This window comes from Neodiprion lecontei, chromosome 3 (assembly GCF_021901455.1).
Source record: "Neodiprion lecontei isolate iyNeoLeco1 chromosome 3, iyNeoLeco1.1, whole genome shotgun sequence".
NCBI classification, from domain to species: domain Eukaryota; kingdom Metazoa; phylum Arthropoda; class Insecta; order Hymenoptera; family Diprionidae; genus Neodiprion; species Neodiprion lecontei.
Window position 1 is genome coordinate 9,193,480 of NC_060262.1, and position 20,731 is coordinate 9,214,210.

The 20,731-nt window shown below is 38.2% G+C and overlaps 1 protein-coding gene across 1 annotated transcript; it reads left to right on the forward strand.

Moving 5' to 3' along the window:
• The first annotated feature begins 8,705 nt into the window (after positions 1 to 8,705).
• On the forward strand, positions 8,706 to 11,339 carry LOC124293271 (uncharacterized protein K02A2.6-like). The gene has a single exon (XM_046733525.1). It carries the CDS (start codon positions 8,706 to 8,708, stop codon positions 11,337 to 11,339), a length of 2,634 nt encoding a protein of 877 aa, XP_046589481.1.
• Positions 11,340 to 20,731: the final 9,392 nt, after the last annotated feature.

Below are 20,731 nucleotides of genomic sequence, written 5' to 3' on the forward strand. Positions count from 1 at the left end.
CACTTTGCGAGATATTGTTGTTACATGACTAGCCCAAGAAAGATTTGCTTGCAATATAACTCCCAAATTACGAGCCTCTAGTACATAAGGTATAGAAGTCTGATTAATTGCCATGACCGGCAATAGTTTAAAATCAATGGACTGAACGTTTGCTCCACTACCACAAATCATTACAGAAGACTTCGCTAAATTTAATTTAAGGCTATTTACATTCGAATACTCAGATATCTGGTTGATATCATATAGTATCTTAGCTAACCCTATATTGAGCTCTGACCGGTGACAGCTCAAGTAGATTTGAGTATCATCAGCAAACACTATGTGGTCGGAATACTTGAGAGAAGCACCTATGTCGTTGATGAAGATAGAAAACAAAAAGGGTCCTAATACAGAGCCTTGTGGAACACCGGATGTGATAGGAAGCCAGTTTGAAATATTTGTCTTATCTATGACAGTCTGAGTTCTACCAGTGAGATAGGAGTGAACCCAGCTCAGAGACGATTCGGAAAAACCAATGTCACAGAGCTTTTTCAGCAGAATGGAATGAGAGACCGTGTCAAAGGCTTTGCTGAAGTCAAAGAGAACTAAAATAGTGACACGTCCATCATCAGCAGACTTTCTAATGTCATGGCAAAGGCGAAGCAAGGCTGTCTGTGTACTGTGAGCTGTGCGATACCCTGATTGGCGAGAATCCAAAATATTATAGTGAGTAAGATATTTAATGATCTGATTATGAGCAATCTTTTCATAGATTTTGGAGAGTTCGCACAAGTTCGCAATTGGTCGAGTATCTGAAGGAGACAAAGGTGTATTTTGTTTTGACAAAGGTCTAATAAATGATCGTTTCCAACTCGCCGGAAAGAACGAGTTGTCAAAGCAGGAATTGAACAATTTCTGTAAGAAAGGAACCAGCAATGGAGCTGCTTTTTTAATAATGAAAGACGAAATACCGTCAGGTCCAGTCGAATGAGAATTAGAGATATAGGACATAATTAACCGGAGTACATCATTCTCCGTTACATGCTCAAACTGAAACAGATGATTCGAGATATCAACATGGCTTTTAATTGACTGCAATTCACCTTTAGAACAAGCTGGTAAGGAACTAGAGATTGAGGAATAATAAGAGTTTAGTTGATCAGGCGTGAAAAAATTAAGAGGGGAGGTTGACGATGTTTTAACTAGTCCAAGGGTCGCAAGCTCCTTCCACAGTTTGTTAACATTGTTAACATTGGCTAGTCTGGTAAAGTTGTACTCACTTTTCACACGTTTCAACTCAGACATTAACTCGTCTCTGAATTTCCTATAAATTGCATACCCTAATAGGCTATTAGCCCTTTTTGCTTGTTTATAAAGGGCGTTGCGTTTTCTAATACGCAATTTTAATTCTGGTGTGAGCCATGGTGCAATAGGCTTGCGTACAATAAAATTCTTGAAAGGAGCATGAATGCCAAGAGCTAAAAGTAAGATGCCTTCTAAGGCCTTAAGAAACACGTTAATATTATCAGAGATTGAGGAATTTGTGGGTACAAGCTCTATTATCTTAACAAGAGATAATTCCACAGTTGTATTGAATGCACTAACGTCAAAATTCTTGAAGTTGCAGCGAACTATCATTTGGTCAGGATTCTGCGGTGTAATAAAGGCATACGAGAGTTCAAGAAGGTCATGCCCTGCAATAAATGGTGTTTTAGACTTTGTGAAGGCAATGTTTTTGTCACTACTATCAATAATTATGACATCAATAAGCGTATCGGACGTGGATGTGTGATGCGTCGCTTGGGATTCAACCAGGTATAATGATAGAGAAGAAACCATCTCACTAAGATATCTTGATTCAACAGAGTTAGACAAAAGATCACAATTCAGATCACCAGCAATTATGACATTTTTGAAGGAATGACTAAACTCGCAGAAAGTGTTTATATAGTCAGTGAATAGTTTACTTTTGGGTGGCCTGTACATGGACGTGAATAATATAGAGTCCTGGTTAGGATAGTGTATGTCAAGCAGGAGGAACTCAGGTTGATTAGAATACAAACAGGGTGAAGCTGCTAATAGATAGGCTTTCAATGAGAGGGAGAGGGAGAGGGAGAGGGAGAGGGAGAGGGAGAGGGAGAGGGAGAGGGAGAGGGAGAGGGAGAGGGAGAGGGAGAGGGAGAGGGAGAGGGAGAGGGAGAGGAGAGAGAGAGAGAGAGAGAGAGAGAGAGAGAGAGAGAGAGAGAGAGAGAGAGAGAGAGAGAGAGAGAGAGAGAGAGAGAGCGGCGTGGGCGATGTGTACATGAAAATATACTGTAATAAAACTTAACCTAAGAGCTTAAAACTAAGAAAAAGCGTACAAAATCAAAATGCAGAGAAACCGCGAGCACAAAAGTGTAAATAAAACATAGAAATAGTGTAAAGAAAAAGAGTAAAAGAAAAAGAAAAGAAAAAGAGAGTGGCCAGCAAGCCGATTAACCGCACGCAGTGAATGCAACCAAATATACTAAAGTTGCGAAGCCAAAAAACGCGCCCGCAGATCCCTCTTGAAGGTGGATAGACACTGCAGAGTTCTGATGCTAAAAGGGAGGGAATGCCAGAAATGAGATGCAGAGAGAACGAAGGAATTGCGTAATGTCGAGGTACGATGCAAGGGAGTGGAAAATGTTTGTGTAGAGTGGAGACGAGATGGACGAGCTAATGCAGGAGCAAAAGAGAAGAGGTCGGAGATGTAGGAAGGGACATTTAATTTGAGAAGCTTGAAAATAAGGATGCCCATGAAGTATTTTCTGCGATTAGGAACCGTAAGCCAAGATAAGCTATTGCGAAATGAGGAGATATGGATGTCACGACGTACGTTGAAAACGAAGCGAATACAGTTATTGATTAATCGTTCCAACGTCAGGTTCTGTTCATCGGTTAAATCGATATAGGCGAGGCAACAATAATCAATAAGAGGAAAAACAAGTGCAGTCATAAGCATGATGCGCAATTTTTTCGATAGAAGATTCTTATTATATTTTAGGCGAAAGAGAGTGAAGTTCACCTTGGACGAAATGTGCAAAATGTGCTTGTGCCACGAGAGGTTGGATTGCATAGTGATGCCCAGGTTGCGTGCATGCGAGACATAGGGAAGCTCATTTCCCCTGACTCGAATGCGAGGGAGAGTCGTAAAATCAATTTGATTAATGTAAGCACCACTACCCAAAATCATAACTTTGGACTTCGCAAGATTCAACCTGAGTCCATTGACCACAGCATAATCGAAGATATAGTTCACGTCGAGAGTCAGATCGGATAGAGCACGAGCCAGATCAATGGGGTAGCAGGTAAGATAAATCTATGAATCATCCGCATAAGTGAGGTATTGGGTATAGTTCAGACCAATTCCAATATCACGGATGAAGATTGAAAAAAGAAGAGGACCAAGAACCGATCCCTGTGGAACACCCATAATTGGTGGTGCACCAGGAGGAAACAGTTCCCCTGTCATCAACAACTGCTTGCGATCGCTTCGATAAATATGAGAAGAACCAGGCAAGCACTCCATCCGAGCAACCCAAGAGACGAAGTTTACGTAGAAGTAGGTGATGTGGAACCATGTCAAACGCCTTGCTGAAGTCAAAGAGAACAAGCACCGTTAGTTTTCTGTCATCAACTACCTGTCTGATATCTTGGTTAAGCTTAAGCAGAGTAGTCAACGTGCTGTAACCCTTCCTGAAGCCCGACTGAAAAGGATCGGCAAGATCATTGACCTGAAGAAAGTCAGTAACCTGACCGAAAACAATTCGCTCCTGGGCCTTAGAGAGCTCGCAGAGGTTTGCGACTGGTCTAGTGTCAGATGGGGACAACGGAGGCACAGTTTTGAGTATCGGATGAATGAAGGCACATTTCCATCAAGACGGGAAACGTGACAGACAAAGACTAGCATTGAACATATCCAGAAGGCTGTTAAAAAGAAGCGGGACAGCTTTATTAATCGCATAATTAGAAAGTAAGTCAGGGCCCTGGGATAATGAGGAAGAGTGGGGAACAAACAAAACTGACGACAGTGACTCAGCGGTTATCTCAGCAAACTCAAACATAGGTTGAGAGGGAGACAGTGGGGGGAGACATAGGGAAGATAGAGAGTCTGGATAGGGAATATCAGAGGTTGAGCCGGCGGAATAAAACTGATTAAGGCTATCGGGAGAAAAAAAGGAAAAGAGGGAAGATACCCTAGCTTTAGTGAGACCAAGAGACGACAGCTCCCTCCAAATTCCAGAGGGATCAGAGATCGACGAGATGCGGGAGCAATAGAAATTATCTTTGGCGATACGTAATTCACTACAAAGGGCATTGCGATATTGACGGTAGACGGCCATGGACAGCAAATCACTCGCACGCCTAGCTCGATTATAAAGCGAATTTCTATGCTTAATTTTAGATCGTAGTAAATCGGTTAGCCAGGGCGCCATCCTTCGGATTGTGGTTCATTGCTTCAGCGGAGCATTAGTATCAAAAGCCTGAGCGATGGCAGACGAAACACCACGGACCATATTGTCAAAGTGATCAGGAGAGGAAAGAGTAGAGAAGGACGGAGCATTTAATCGGGACAGAGAAGATGACAGCGATGCCGGATATTCTGTCACCACAAAGCGTTTAACCCTTCAGCACTATCGTGAAACGATTGAGTATCATTACTCTTGCGATGAGAAAAAGTCTCACGTCCGCTGCGCATGCGCGCGCATGCGTATAGCCTCTTTAATTTGAAAAGCCCAAAGCAAGACAAATTTATTTATCCAAAAGTTCACTTTGTTTATAAATATAACTATGAATATTAAAAAAAATATTGAATTGATAAATTTATAAAATTATACAACAGTAAATTTTGGTTAGAAACTTTATTTCGGTTCTTACTTTAAGATTATTATTTTTAGTTGAACAATTTCAAGTATTTATTTTTAATATCTTATTAATTTTTTAATAATATTGCAGTATAAGTATACTTTAAGAGTATACGAAATTATAATTTGAATATTAATACAAGTAGTAAGACAGTCTTTGACTAAATTATCGTCTTAAAATTAAAATAATTAAAGGCTATTATCATCATAAAATTTTCAAATTATTAACAATCAGTACTTGTTTTTAAAACTATAGCTATAATATCACTGATATAGCAGACTGGTATAATTCAAAAATTTTATCACAATCAATCAGTTATTGTTCAACAATATGTATATAATTTTTGCAATCTGGACAAAGTAACGAAGAATGAGTAGGGCAAATTGAATTTGAACAAGCCGAACAAACTTTTTTTGTGTATTTGTTGGACCTACGTGGACACCAACCCCAAATTCCAGTAGTTTTTTTTTTTTTCAACACGCTCAGATAAAATTTCCCCAACTTTTTTGATCTTGTTTTTCAGTTCGACGGATGAACCAGGTATTTTGCTACGAGTAATAAGATGCGCCTTTATCAATTGCTGACCTAATTGTCGTAAATAAAATCGGCGACTCGTTTTATTTTTAGTGTTTTCACTCCAAATAATTTGTGAGTTTATTCCAGCAATACTCATAAAAGAATAAAAAATCACCATTGGCCACCGATGCGTTTCTCTGGCAACCGAGTAATTACCTTTTAATTGATCTACCACATCAACGCCAGCTTTTGTGTGATTATAAAACGTTAAAATCTCTGGTTTCATCTTTGCCCCGGTATCAGTGTCGATTTTATCAGAAGAATGGAGAGTTGACAATAAAAGAACGTTCTTTTTTTTCTTTGGGACATATGAAACAAGCGTACAGTTATCATTAAATAGGAACTTGCTACTACAAATATTGCGATCTTTACAGTTGACAAATTGTGGAGGCAATTCTTTTTCATTTTCCTTACCGTCCCTACAAGAGTAGTAAGACGATTCTTCACAAAATCTTCAGCCAACGGGACGGATGTAAAATAATTGTCGCAAGTGATATTGCGGTCAGTATCTAAAATTGGCGCACAAAGACGATTCATGAGATCTACAACTGCATTTGATTTTTGATAAGGTCCAAAAGGCTGTTTTCCGCAATAAAGGGCATAGCCGGATAAGCAGGTCGAATCGGCCCCCGCTGAATTTTTTGTCGGTACTTCAGGGATCAATTTGGACCCAAATGAAAATAATTCAGTGAAAATTTCAGCTATTAATCTTAAACGGTTTCCGAGTAATTGAAAAAAAACCTATTTTTTAGTATTTATTTTTTTTTTAATAGTAAAATTAAAAATTTTTTTTTGCTGATTTTTTTTTAAATACTTACGAGTAAAAGCTGTGAAAAATTTTTTTTTTATATTTCTAGACTAATAGCCGATTTTTAAACTAAAAAACAAAATTACAATTATTTTTTTTATGCCTATTTTAAAACATGCAATCACCAAATTTCGACAGAATACGTCTTTTATACCCCTCTGTACTCAGGAATTTTTTCAATTTTTTTGGTTTGGTGCAACGTCATGAAAAAAATTAAAAACCAATTTTTTGTTAATTATTTTATATTTCAACTGCTTAGAACACTACTTACAACTAATTATAAAATGTATTTATTCATAAAAATATTCATCAAAAACGTAAGTGGTCATCAAAATATTTGTTAATATTTTCGTCAATCTTCATCACTGTCTTCATTAATAACTACACAGCGCCCGGTATTATTGAAAATGCGACTTAAAAGGATCATACCAGCTTTCTCAAGCAGTGTCATACTTAGCTGAGATGATGGATGAAGATAATAATATTGTAGTGTTTACGACGTTACTCGATGTACAAATACTAAGTAAGAATGTATGTAGTCACGGTACAGCGCGAGGCAGTTGGTCAGCGAGCGCTGAGCGTGACACACGCAATCACCTTATTTACTTGTTTCCTAATAAAATTATTCTATAGTGTTAAGCCTGATCCCGAGTGTTATTTATTTGAGAGCCTCATTACAAAACATTACAACTGGCGACGAGGTTCATTCGAACTATAGTGCAGGGTTGGCTTAATAGTGCAAATTTAGTGGCCATTTTTGCGTTACACGCTGTATCCGATAGCCACGTAAGCGTAAAAGCACTACACAAAGGAAACCGGGAAAATTGTGAAGTGGACGACAAAATTAATGTCGGGCACTAGTGGAATTGATATTGATTACTCTAAAACGTCGTGGATTCAAGAGTTAAATAAACCTAAACTAATTGCAATTTTAATGCAATTGGGATTAAAATTCGACGAAGCGGCAAATATCGACGTACTACGAAAAATTTTACGGTGCCAGATACGAAAGGTGAACGAAGAGAAAGAAAGTAAACAAGTCGACAAGACCGAACCGCAGGGCAGCGTACAAGAAGATAATAAGGAAACAATACAATTCCACACAATGGCAGAAACCAACTCTAATATTTCACGCCTAGAATTTCACCTGGGTAAGGACGATTGGGAGATGTACACAGAAAGGCTCGAATTATATTTCGTAGCTAACGACGTCAGGGCAGAAAAACAAGCGGCAGTGTTGCTAACGAAAATTAGTCCCGATACCTATAAACTTGTTCGTGATCTATGCGCGCCCGAAAAACCCAGCACCAAAACATTTGAAGAATTAGTGAAATTAATAAATAATCATCTTAACCCGAAGCCGTCAGAGACTATGGAAAGATGTACTTTTTATCAAGCGAGACAATCGCAAACAGAGTCAGTGTCGGCGTTTGCGACAAGATTAAAAAGTTTATCGATTAATTGTAACTTCGGTGACGCGAAAATAGCTTTACGCGATCAGTTAGTGTGCGGACTGAAAGATCACACTACAAAAACGTTATTATTTCGCGAGGATAAATTAACATACGACTCAGCCTACAAACTGGCAACAGCGCTGGAAACAGCCGAGAAGTATGCGTCATCGACAGACCAAGCAGCTGGAGAACCATCAAAGACAATAGTAAACAAAATAAGCTCGGCTCCAAAGCCAGAGTACAAGAGACAATTTCACACAAGAGGAAGAGGTGCAGATCGAGGTAGAAGGGGCGGCAACCAGCGTTACCTGAACAGAGCTCCGATGAATAGGGGTAACCGCTCGACGAGTGAAAACGCGAGCGCAAGTACTAGGCGCTCGTCAGCATGTTTCTGCTGCGGAAGAAACAACCACTGGGCTCGTGATTGTTATCACCGGTTCAGCACGTGCAACTCGTGTAAAAGGAAAGGGCACCTGGAGACGGTGTGTACAGCACAAAAGGCGGTACAACACCTTGAGCAGGAGTCTGAGGATCAACAAGGGGACAAGAACGATTTCTTCATGATGGATGATGGCCGCGAGAGAAAATCATCGAGGATGACCAGCAGCAACGCAAATTGCAGTAGCGATAATATAACAGCCGAACCAATGTATCTAGATGTATTAATTAATAATAGGATTCTAAAAATGGAAATGGACACAGGTTCGTATGCAACGATCATATCTAAGAGAGATAAAGACAGATATTTTCCAAATTGCGAGGTTAAGTTGATTAGTAGTCCATTAAACGCATACGGTAAGGTACCTTTAGAGCATGTGGGAACACTGGATAATTTGCAGGTAAAGATAGGCAATGAGAAAGCCTCACTGGGAATGAGAGTAATGAAAGGAGATGGTCCAATGTTAATTGGCAGGCAATGGCTAAAAGTTTTTGGATTATGACCTCTAAAACTGAATAAGAGAGCAGATATGTGTAACAAAATTTATGGAGTAAATGAAACGATGGGGTTCCCAACGAAGTTTCCAAAATTGTTTGGTAAAGGTCCAGGTTTATATAATAAAGGAATGTTAAAATTAACGTTAAAAGAAAATACTCAGCCAGTCGCATTGAAAGCTAGACACTTGCCATTTGCATTAGCGAGTAAAGTCGAAAACGAGATTGATAGACTGGTAACATTAGGCCATCTAGAGAAGGTGGACGTCAGCGAGTGGGCTACACCCATTGTACCGGTAATAAAGACAGACAGCACAGTAAGAATTTGCGGAAATTTTAAGTTGACGTTAAACCCAAATTTAGTTAAAGATAGACACCCAATTCCATTAATCGATGAGATTTTTTTAGCGCTAAGAAGCGGTAAAACTTTCTTGCAGATTGATCTCCAGCATGCTTACATGCAGATCCCGGTAGAGGAGAGCAGTCGAGATTACTTGACAATAATAACGCACAAAGGCCTCTACAGGTATACTAAAATGCCGGAAGGTATTGCGTCGGGCCCGGGTGATTTTCAAAGGAAGATTGAGCAATGCTTAGCGGGAATTGACGGAGTAATTCCGTACATTGATAACATATTTTGTACTGGCAAAGACGATAAAGAGCATTTAGAAGCGCTGAACGCTGTGTTTAAAAGACTCGAAGACTATGGTTTCAAAGTAAATATTAGCAAATGTGATTTTTTCAAAGAAAAGCTGGACATTTTGGGTTTTGTTATAGACCAGAATGGGCTTCACAAATCAAAAACTAAAGTCAAAGCAATGATAGAAGCACCAACGCCGGTAAACAAAAAACAATTAGACTCATTTCTTGGGTTGATCACTTACTACGCGAGATTTCTGCCACAGAGAGCAGAAAAACTAAAATGTCTCTATGAGTGTACGAAAGCAGATAATTTTAATTGGACAAAACAATGTGACAAAGCGTTTGAGTGGGTCAAGGGGGAGTTGGTATCGCCACGAGTGTTAGCACACTACGATCCTAACACCGATTTGATCTTGTCCTGCGACGCATCCACATACGGGTTAGGAGCGATCCTGTCACATAAATACAAAGACGGTACCGAGCGACCGATAGCGTTCGCGTCTAAAATAGTTCCAGAGAAAGAAGCGAGCCGTGCGATAATTGATAAGGAAGCGAGTGCAATTGTATTCGGCTTTAAGAAATTTTATAATTATGTATTCGGCAAAGAGATTACGTTGAGAACAGATCATAAGCCTTTAGTTTTTATTTTTGGTCCAAAGCAAGAGATCCCTTTAACTATTGCAAGTAGGCTGCAAAGATGGGCATACTTCTTATCACGATTCAATTACAATATTGAACATATTAAATCACAGCAAAATGGTAACTGTGATGCACTTTCACGACTTCCAATCAATGATGCAACTCCAGTGTTCGATGACGAATTATCATCAATAAACTATATATCAGAGTCGTTACAAACATTAAGCGCGGTAGAAATTGCCAAAGAGACAAAAAAAGATAAAGTATTAAATAAAATAGTTCGATATGTAAACGGTACATGGCCAAGTGTGAGTGAATTGAGTGAAAGGGAACAGAAATACTATGCGAAACGAGACGAGCTGTATGTCGAAAAAGAATGCTTGTTATGGGGGTATCGCATAATAGCGCCAGAATCAATGAAAAACAGTGTGTTAAGTGAATTACACGCCTCACATTTCGGTGTGGTAAAGATGAAAATGCTAGCGAGAAGTCACGTGTGGTGGCCGAATATCGATAACGATATCCAGAATGTATCGGCAGCATGCAGAGTGTGCGTGCAAGAAAGAAAGAAACCACCGAGTGTTCCGTTAACGCCATGGCCGTACCCAGATAATTGTTGGAGTAGGATTCATATCGATTTCCTTGGCCCATTCCACGGACATATGTTTATGATAATTGTTGATGCGTACTCGAAATGGCCAGAGGTCATTGATATGAATAAAAGTACCACAGTACCGCGAGTACTCGAGGAGGTAAAAAAAGTGTTGTCACGATTTGGTTTACCAAGACACGTAGTTACCGATAACGGTACTCAATTTACAAGTAAAGAATTTCAAGAGTTTTGTAAAATAAATGGTATTAGACAGAGTTTTACAGCACCGCACCATCCAGCAACAAATGGTGCAGCTGAGAACTTTGTAGGCACGTTTAAGGACAAAGTCGATAAAATTGTTCAAACCGGTAAACCTCTCGACTACGCAGTTAATCTTTTCTTATTCGACTATCGATCAATAGAACACTGTACAACTGGCAGATCACCATCGTTTATGATGTACAAACGGGAAATTAAAACTAGATTTGATTTGTTACGACCGAGTGTATTGGATAGCGTAGAGAAACAGCAATCTGCACAGATAGCGGGAAGAAAAAGCAGTCGAATTGTTGAATTCCAGATAGGTGACACGGTGATGGTTGAAGATTTTAGCGTTAGAAGCAAAGCGCGGGTACCAGGTACAATAACAAAGAAATTGTCACCGGTAACGTTTCTAGTAGAAACCGCACCCAACAAAACATGGAAACGACATGTCGATCAAATTATCCGATACACGCCCGAGATTGATGATATAAATAAGTCAGTGCCAAAGGTAACAACGAACAAATCTGATATTGTATTACGTCGTTCAAACCGATTGAAAAACTAAGTGTAACAGTATTTCAAAAGGGAGGAATTGTAGTGTTTACGACGTTACTCGACGTACAAATACTAAGTAAGAATGTATGTAGTCACGGTACAGCGCGAGGCAGTTGGTCAGCGAGCGCTGAGCGTGACACACGCAATCACCTTATTTACTTGTTTCCTAATAAAATTATTCTATAGTGTTAAGCCTGATCCCGAGTGTTATTTATTTGAGAGCCCCATTACAAAACATTACAAATATAAGCCTTCAGTACGTAAGATCGGCTGAAAACATTCTTAGATTTCAAGTAAGATCTCGGCATATTAATGCAAAAACATAGCGCTGCTTCATTGAGTATCATCGTGGCAAAAATGGAGTTAACGGAATTTCTCGATATTGCTGTGATTGTGCCAACGGTCGGCGTACAGTTGGTTGTTGTTCGCATGTAGCAGCTATTATTTATTACCTATCACATGCTAGATATTTATCGAGAATTGTAAGACCAGCAGAAATTTTAAGTCGCATTTTCAATAATACCGGGCGCTGTGTAGTTATTAATGAAGACAGTGATGAAGATTGACGAAAATATTAACAAATATTTTGATGACCACTTACGTTTTTGATGAATATTTTTATGAATAAATACATTTTATAATTAGTTGTAAGTAGTGTTCTAAGCAGTTGAAATATAAAATAATTAACAAAAAATTGGTTTTTAATTTTTTTCATGACGTTGCACCAAACCAAAAAAATTGAAAAAATTCCTGAGTACAGAGGGGTATAAAAGACGTATTCTGTCGAAATTTGGTGATTGCATGTTTTAAAATAGGCATAAAAAAATAATTGTAATTTTGTTTTTTAGTTTAAAAATCGGCTATTAGTCTAGAAATCATAAAAAAAAAATTTTTCACAGCTTTTACTCGTAAGTATTTGAAAAAAAAATCAGCAAAAAAAATTTTTAATTTTACTATTAAAAAAAAAATAAATACTAAAAAATAGGTTTTTTTTCAATTACTCGGAAACCGTTTAAGATTAATAGCTGAAATTTTCACTGAATTATTTTCATTTGGGTCCAAATTGATCCCTGAAGTACCGACAAAAAATTCAGCGGGGGCCGATTCGACCTGCTTATCCGGCTATGCCCTTTCTAAATTAAGGGTATAGAATGATTTGGAATCAACTAGTACATAAATTTTGATGCCATATTTTGCCGGTTTGTTAGCTGTATATTGGCGGAACTTACAACGGCCTCTAAATGATTCCAACATTTCGTCTACAGTTGTATACGCACCAACTGTATAGTTTTCATTACATTGTTGGATGAATTGATCCGAAAAGTCTCTTACAGGAGCCAAATTATCAATTTTTTTACGTTCCTCCCGACTGGTGCTGTCATCGAATCGTAATGAACTTGAAAGTAGATAAAATCTGTTGAGGGACAGAGTCGCTCTGAATAAATCAGGTGCCGAGCCGTCAGTGGCCCACATCTCTTTCAAGTTGACATGTGATGCATTAAATATACCAAGATAATAATGCAGTCCAAAGAATGCGTACATTTCGTCCATATCAGTTGGAAGAACATTCAATGGATTTTTATAAGATGGTCTCACTTTATCCAGTTGAGCATTTGTAAATTTTACAATGTTCCTTACTATATCATCCGTAAAAAATAATTTCCAACTATCCATAGGAGTTTTTGCTTGTTTAGCACATTTCTTGACCCCAGAAGTCTTTAAGACAATATTATGTCTCGCAGTTTTCTTCTTCTGAGAAGGAACTTGAGAAAACCATGTTGTAGTTTTGTCTTTTCCATATAGATGGTCGTCATTCAGATTCTCCGCATCATTATTGTTATTAACATCACTAGCATCACTGTTGACACTTTCACTATCTTCGCCATAATTAGAATCGGACTCTGATTCGATGTTAGGAAGTTCAAATGCATCGGTATCTGATGCATTGTCATCACATTTATCATACTCGTTGTGATCGTCGTTAAACCATTCTGGCGAAGCAGTTTTGTTCCTACAACTCCTCCTTGGTCTCTCCATTCTACAATGATTAAAATTAGTAAATTCATTATTAACTTTACAAACTTATTTTCTCTTATAGTTTCAGGTCAATTTTTTATGAGCTGTTTTTTTTTTTTTTTCAATGAATGATAATAACTGACCGTTCTAAGCACTTCAATAATTATTATTGATCAAAGTAACGTAATAGTAATTTTACTGATTTTAATTCTATTTTTTAATAATAAATTAAACTAATAATCTAAGAAAATTTATATCGTGAAAAGACTAGATTGAGGTTAACTCCATGCAGCTGTTTGTCCGGTACACTCCACACATACATCTACCAACACAAATAAAGTTTTTACGGAAACATCCGAACTATGCCGATCAGGCTCGAGTTTTAAAATTCTAACACCCCACTTTCGTATCGCGTTGAGAAAAAATCTCACAGAGGTAATAAAAAAAATTTTTTTTCAATTACGTTTCAGACTGTTGAGATAACAATTTTGAAAACTAAAATAATATTAATCTTTTAACAGATAGAAAAAAAATCAAGTAGTCATTACATTTGAAATCTCTCTATCTAATAAAAAAGTTTCAAACAAATGAACGTAGAAAAAGATTATAATAACAATAGTAAAAAAAGATTATAATAACAATAGTATACGCATGAAGTTGGCGGTGGGGTGAGATACCGAAAACAAAACAAAAAGCATCTAGCAAACCCTTTGACAGCTGTCATCGGCTGTTTATGACAGTCTTTGACAAATATCTTTATAGGTATCTGTTTCTGACGCGCAAAAAATGAACATGCAAACGAAAATTATAACGATGATTCCCGACAGGAATTGTCTTTTTCGCGCGTTGGCGTATTGTGTATACGGCACTCAAGATCGACACGCAGAGGTGAGACTGAGTATCGTTTCAAATATAGTGGATAATTGGTCTACATTTGCGGGTTTTATTACAGGTAATGAGTCAAACGGTGCTGTGATTAGGTGACCTGGTGATTACAAATCACATATGAATAAAAATGCAATATATGCAGCTGCGGAAATTTTTAAGATATGTTAAATCGAGTATCGCGAAGAACAAATTCATCCACACCGGATCGGATCACAAAATGGAACACAATTCTCGCTACTCTTCACCGGTGACGGAGAGAGTGGACACTTTGATGTCTTGCAAAACCAAAATAAAATTCAGATAGTGAGTAATAAGTATGAAAAGTAACAATCAAATAATAGTAAATCTAAATATATCACCGAACAGTCAAAAGGACAGCCAGGATTTACGATGACAATGGAGAAAGGAGGAGTTTCAAGCAGCAGACAAGGCGATGAAGATGGTGGATGGTCGGAAGTATCACAAAAGAAAGAGGAAAATAAAATTGTAAGTGCGAAGAACCAAATAAGCCATAGAATAATATCCACCAAATATTCGTATAACCAGGAAAGAGGACGACCAGGATCGATGTTGACCACAAGAGAAAGAGGTGTTTTGCGGAATGAACATCAACGCAAATATAGAGAAAAAAATAATATAAAGAAGGTGATTTTGGAGAATAACCGGCAGAGCGGCAGTAAAAATAATTCAACGAAGGGTGTCGAAGAATTAGAAGAATCGATTGTGATGATTGATTCGGAAAATAAATCGAGAGGACGACCAACCAATGTGATGTACATAGAAGAGCGAAAAATTAGACGACGGGAACAGCAGCAAAAATATAGGGAAGCGAACAAAAAATATCATACTGGCTTTTCAAACAACGAACAGAAAGGAGGAGTTTCAACCAGCAGACAAGGCGATGAAGATGGTGGATGGTCGGAAGTATCACAAAGGAAAAAGGAAAATAAAATTTTAAGTGCGAAGAACCAAATAAGCCAGAGAATAATAATAAACAAATATTCCTATAACCAGGCAAGAGGACGACCATGATAGATGTTGACCACAAGAAAAAGAGGTGTTTTACGGAGTGAACAGCAACATAAATACAGAGAAAAAAAAAAATATAAAGAAGGTGATTTTGGAGAATAACGGGCAGAGCGGTAGCAAAAATAATTCAGCAAGTCAAGGAGATAGACAGATATCAATAGAGAAGGAACACCAATTTTCAACCAACGAATGGAAGCTTAGATTGATGAAAAAAAGAAAAGTAAGCACAGAAGGAATTGAAGTGGACAGCAAGTGCAGGACCTGTCATTAAATTAACATGAAGGAATTCGCCTGTCTACTAGACAATGCGTAAGGAAATAGTGAGGCGCGAAGCGCCGAACAACGAGGCGCGCAGCGCCGAGTGCCCGAGGCGCGTAGCGCCGAGATGGGGTTGGCGCGCGAAGCGCGCAGGGGCGAAGCCCCTAGTTTGAAAAAAAATTCGAGCTATTTGTGAGCGTGAGAGAAAATCTCATAGCGATAGTGCTGAAGGGTTAAAACCTTTTAATACGTTGGCATATAGATTGTGAAGATACATAGTTTTTCAATCTTTTTAATTAATGACCTCCAACTTGTAACTCCTACACGTTAAACAACCAGAGGAGCGGACAATGACTACCGTTACTCACAGAACATTGTCTCCACAAATTGTAATTTATGAATTCGACTGTATCTTAGTCCGCTTACTATAAAAAGGTAAATAACTCTCTAAGTCTATCTTTTTTTCAAATAATCAAAATGTACTCACTAACCTATAATATATAATAGCCCTAAGAGTATTACATCTACAGTATTTAATGTCTGCTTGTACTTTTCTTATAAAAAATTTTGTTGTGAAAACGTGCCTTTAGGTCGCGCCACCTATGGTGTTTCTATAGAGTCGTAGACGACCGCTGAGTCAGTACTTGTGGACACGGGCCACAGAGCAGACACGCTCCTAAACACACGCTCTCGCTATCCTTCTATTTTATACCTTATTTCTCGTGTACTTCATTTATATAAACCCGTCAGTCCCGAGCCCTCAACAAATTTATGTTGTTCTCGACAGTTAAATAAATAAATCGTTCTGAGGAGGGCCCATATCCGGGCCGAAACGTTAAAAAAAAATACGTTTACATAATTGACCGATCACCAAGATTCAATAATAGATTATATACGGGGTCGAGAATTCCTACCCTTTGTATTGAAATAACTTTATCAAATACAAAAATTTTTAAGTATTTTATGGTGCTCTTTCTGAAAAAAATACGGAAATTGAAAAAATATTTCATCGATGTTTTTTTGGCCATTTTTGATCGAAAAATTGGATTTCCGTTCAATGGGACACTTGATTTTATCCAAAAAAAATTACCAAATTTTACGTTGAAACACAAAATTTTTGAGCCATAATAGAAGATGGGCTTCCAATAACTTCTAGTGGAAATAATTTGAAAACAAATTTTTTTCGGTAATTTTGATTTATATGGAAGTTGAATTTTTGTCTAAAATTGACTATAAAGCGATGGAGAGAAAATTGTTAAATCTTTTTAGTAGTGCAAAAGCAATACCTAACACACAACAAATTTATTCTGATGTACCAAATACCGATAACACAATCAGTGTCAAAAGATTTTCTGGATCAACAGAATCAACAACGCACAAAGTAATAAAAATGATCATAAATGCAAGAACAAGACCGTCAATGTAGTAAATAAAATAAAATGTAAGAATAATGTATCTTTAGACTATAAAAATAAGCTACGTGATCTGAGAAGGAAAATAAATCAAAATTACCGAAAAAAAATTTATTTTTAAATTTATTTTCACTAGAAGTTATGGACAGCCGATTTTCTATTATGGCTCTGAAATTTTGTTTTTTAACGCTGAGTTTGGTTCATTTTTTTTGGATAAAACAAACATGTCACATTGAACGAAAATCCAATTTTTTGATTGAAAATGGCCAAAAAAGCATCGACAAATTTTTTTTTTTTTAATTTTTATATTTTTTTTCAGAAAGAGCATCAAAAAATACTGAAAAATTTTTGTACTCAATTAGGTTATTTCAATTGTTGTCAGAAACATGAATATTTTTCGTTAATTTCTTCAAAATCGCCAACTGCGGAATGGGAAGAGATAAAGAGCTAAAAATTTAGCTCAGGACGTTTTTCTATATGTATAAAAATAAATTAAAAAATCATGAAAATCTAAGAGGGTCACCGTCGGAACGTCGTCGAATTGACATGGAATGACCCAAATACATCTAGCCACGAATTAGACATAGCCGTGTGGTACGTTGCAGGCGACTCAACAAGATGAAAAGCCGAAGAGAAAATCAAGTCGGTAAGGCACCGGTGCTTCGTGATTATTTGACGGTAAGATGCAATGTAAGTCCCCAGCAATAATGAGATTTCTATAAGCATACGCAAACTGATGAAATTTAGCAGAAAATTCTTGTAAACGGAAGCCCTTAGGTCGTCTATAGATAGAAGCGAATAAAAGAAAATCTGACCGATCTTGATTAATATCGACGATTAAGAACTCAGGAGAGTTCGTGAACTCACTGGGTGACAAAGTGGGAATAGAAAGAGAGAAAGAAGGGACATAAGGCTTTTCATAACGTCGCGAAAATTGACAAATAGAAACGATGTAAATACGGGGGTTCCCCGACCGCACACGTTTTTATATGAATGTATATGTAGGGTGTCCCACAGGTTTTGGAGATTTTTTCAACCACCCCCCCCGCCCAAATCAATTTCAAGTAATTGAAAAATAATTGCCTAATTTTTTCGGATTTTTGTCTCAACTCTAACCTGTCCGGCGTGCCGAGAACAGTGGATTTCCACGTTTAAAATACACGTTATTTGGACACGCTTGCAGTATATACGAGTATTATACTGTAACAGTAACTGTGTTCAAAGAAATTTGTAACTGCGACGTTTCAGTGGTTGCTTCGAGGATTATTGTTACTATCTGAGAAAAAATTCACATCATCATACCATACAATCTCGACGAATTTACGCTTCCTTTAAATGCAAAAGAGTCAGATTTCGAGGGTGTGCAAATCGTCGCGATTGCATTGTATGATGATATGAATGCTTTCTCAGATAGTTGCGCTAATAACCACTAAAACCTTACAGTTACAAAATTTTTTGTACATTCGTACTTTCATAATAAAACATATACTGAGAATAAGTATGAAATATATGTATTTTAAAGGCGAAATCCACCCTGTTGATAGCACGAGTTAGGGTTGAGACAAGAATCCGAAAAAATTAGGCTATTGTTTTTTAATGATTTGAAATTGATATAGGGAGGGGGGGGGGGGGGGTACCTAAGAAAAGTCGTCCACACCTCAAATATAAACACAGTATAGCTAGAGACCGTTCCAGATAAACATCAGCCTCGAGCTGCAACCCAAGAAGAGAAAGAGAGACACAAAGCTATACGTACTCACGTTTCTGGCCTGAGCTATGTTTGATTATATCGGAACTATTGAGAGAATGGTCGAAGCGACTCAGAACTTACTCCGAAACACCGCACGTCTTGGGGTCAGAAAACCGCTGCCGCTATCTTGTCGCCGCGCGCCGTACCCCTGGCACTGCCCAAGTACCGCACGCGCCCACTAGGGGCGCGCGTCTCTCGCAACTCCAGCGACGCCGGCCAGGTGTATATCCCATTGCACCGACCGGCGGACGGTGAGTAACGGAAGGACATTTCGTACTCTGGATCGCGGGAAATTTTGCACTATGCTGCTCGTAGAGAATTGAGTAACGATATCGTGTGATATCGGTGACCGTCACTAACCATCTAAGAGATTCCGACGTTATATATATGTAGGATGTGTGGATAAACATACGGTCTGAATCACACCGGCACATAAAAAAAGAAAAGTTCTCTGTACTACTCTGTACAGATCGATCGGAAGTATGTTCTAAACGGACGTACACCCGACGATTTTCTTGAGATATTCCGCGTATTAAATAATTGTAAAGTATGTGATGTACGGGTAAAATTTTCCGACGAATCGGTCAACGCTATTTGTTTCGTAGAATTACTTTCGCACTGCGAGAAGGAAAGAAATTTTGAGAAAAGAAACTCAATTTCTGAAACATGTCGAAAACATCTTGAAATGATCCAAAAAGTGTTTCTTTACTCAGATAAAGGCATTTTTGGCTAATATTTTAATTTTAAATCAAACGGGTTAATTAGCTTGATCGACGGTAAACCTTACGAAAAATTGCGTGACCTGCAATCGTACGCTCGCCAAATTCTTAAAAGGATACCCTGATCTATTTGAACGTTGACGTATATATCTTCAAATATTGAAGTCCAGGTGTCTCAAACGTTGAAAAAGACTCAACAGCCCCATTCTATACGCGATAATAAATGGCAGGACTCTACGAAGCCGCGATAGTAAATTCGTAGATTTCATTCCATGCCTTTATTTCTGCGTCAAATGAAAGTGTATTGGAGTGTTTTTATTCAGAGTTGTGTGCACAATAAGGCTGCTAAGCCCTTTTTCGCGTTTAAAATACATGGACTTGGATATTTAGAGAGATACACGTCAACTTTGAAATCGACCAGAACACCCCCTCAACCTTGCATTGAATTGGGTAGAAAAGCACACTCTTTACCTTTGACAGCAGCCCCTTCCCACCGTAGAAAAGAAGGCCAATTATTAATAACGTCGAATTAAAGCCCACTGAACAACACATCCGAACCTCGGTGCGGCCGACTTCCAGGGGTGGTGGACAACCCCCGGGGCGATACGGCAATGACGTCACAGAGACACAAATCCGAAGCGTTCAGCCGAGAAAGTCACTCGCTTGGTCACTCACTTACTTGCTTGGAGTTCGGTTTATGAATGAAGAAAGACGGGGACGCCCGGCGTCGGCGCCGTTCGGCATCGCCGACCTTCTTCTACTACTGTGTTTACACACGTACCTCACATACTGGATCCGATTACGAGGTGTGTGTAAACAGAACATGTCGGGTAAAACAAGTACAGCTGATGTTCACGTTGTTACAGGTATATGTATAACATGAATATGTATATATAGTGTACATATGAGGGGAGGAGGATCTCGAGCCGTCGATTTTCAAACTCTCCAACTTTCGCTGGCGTCTTACTCTCTACGTATCCCTGATATTATTATAGGTATTGTCATTCGCTTTTTTGGTTTTTTATCGTTCGATCGGTCAATTTAATTGAGCTCGCGGAAGGAATTTCAACGATTTATTCTTACCGCTTCACAGCAAAGGTTCAAATGATTTTATTTCATTTACGTTTTTTTTTATTCTTGGATCTGTAGGTATGATATATTATATTTCAAAATGTATGAAAGGCGCTTCAAAACTTGTGTGAAATCTATGAATTGAAGTAAAAATTTTTGAAGAGGACTGGCTCAGCCAGAAAATCATGCGGGATCAGTTATCGGATGTTGACGCTACGGAACAACTCGACTCGAGAGCCCTGAGGAATGCTCTCGGAGG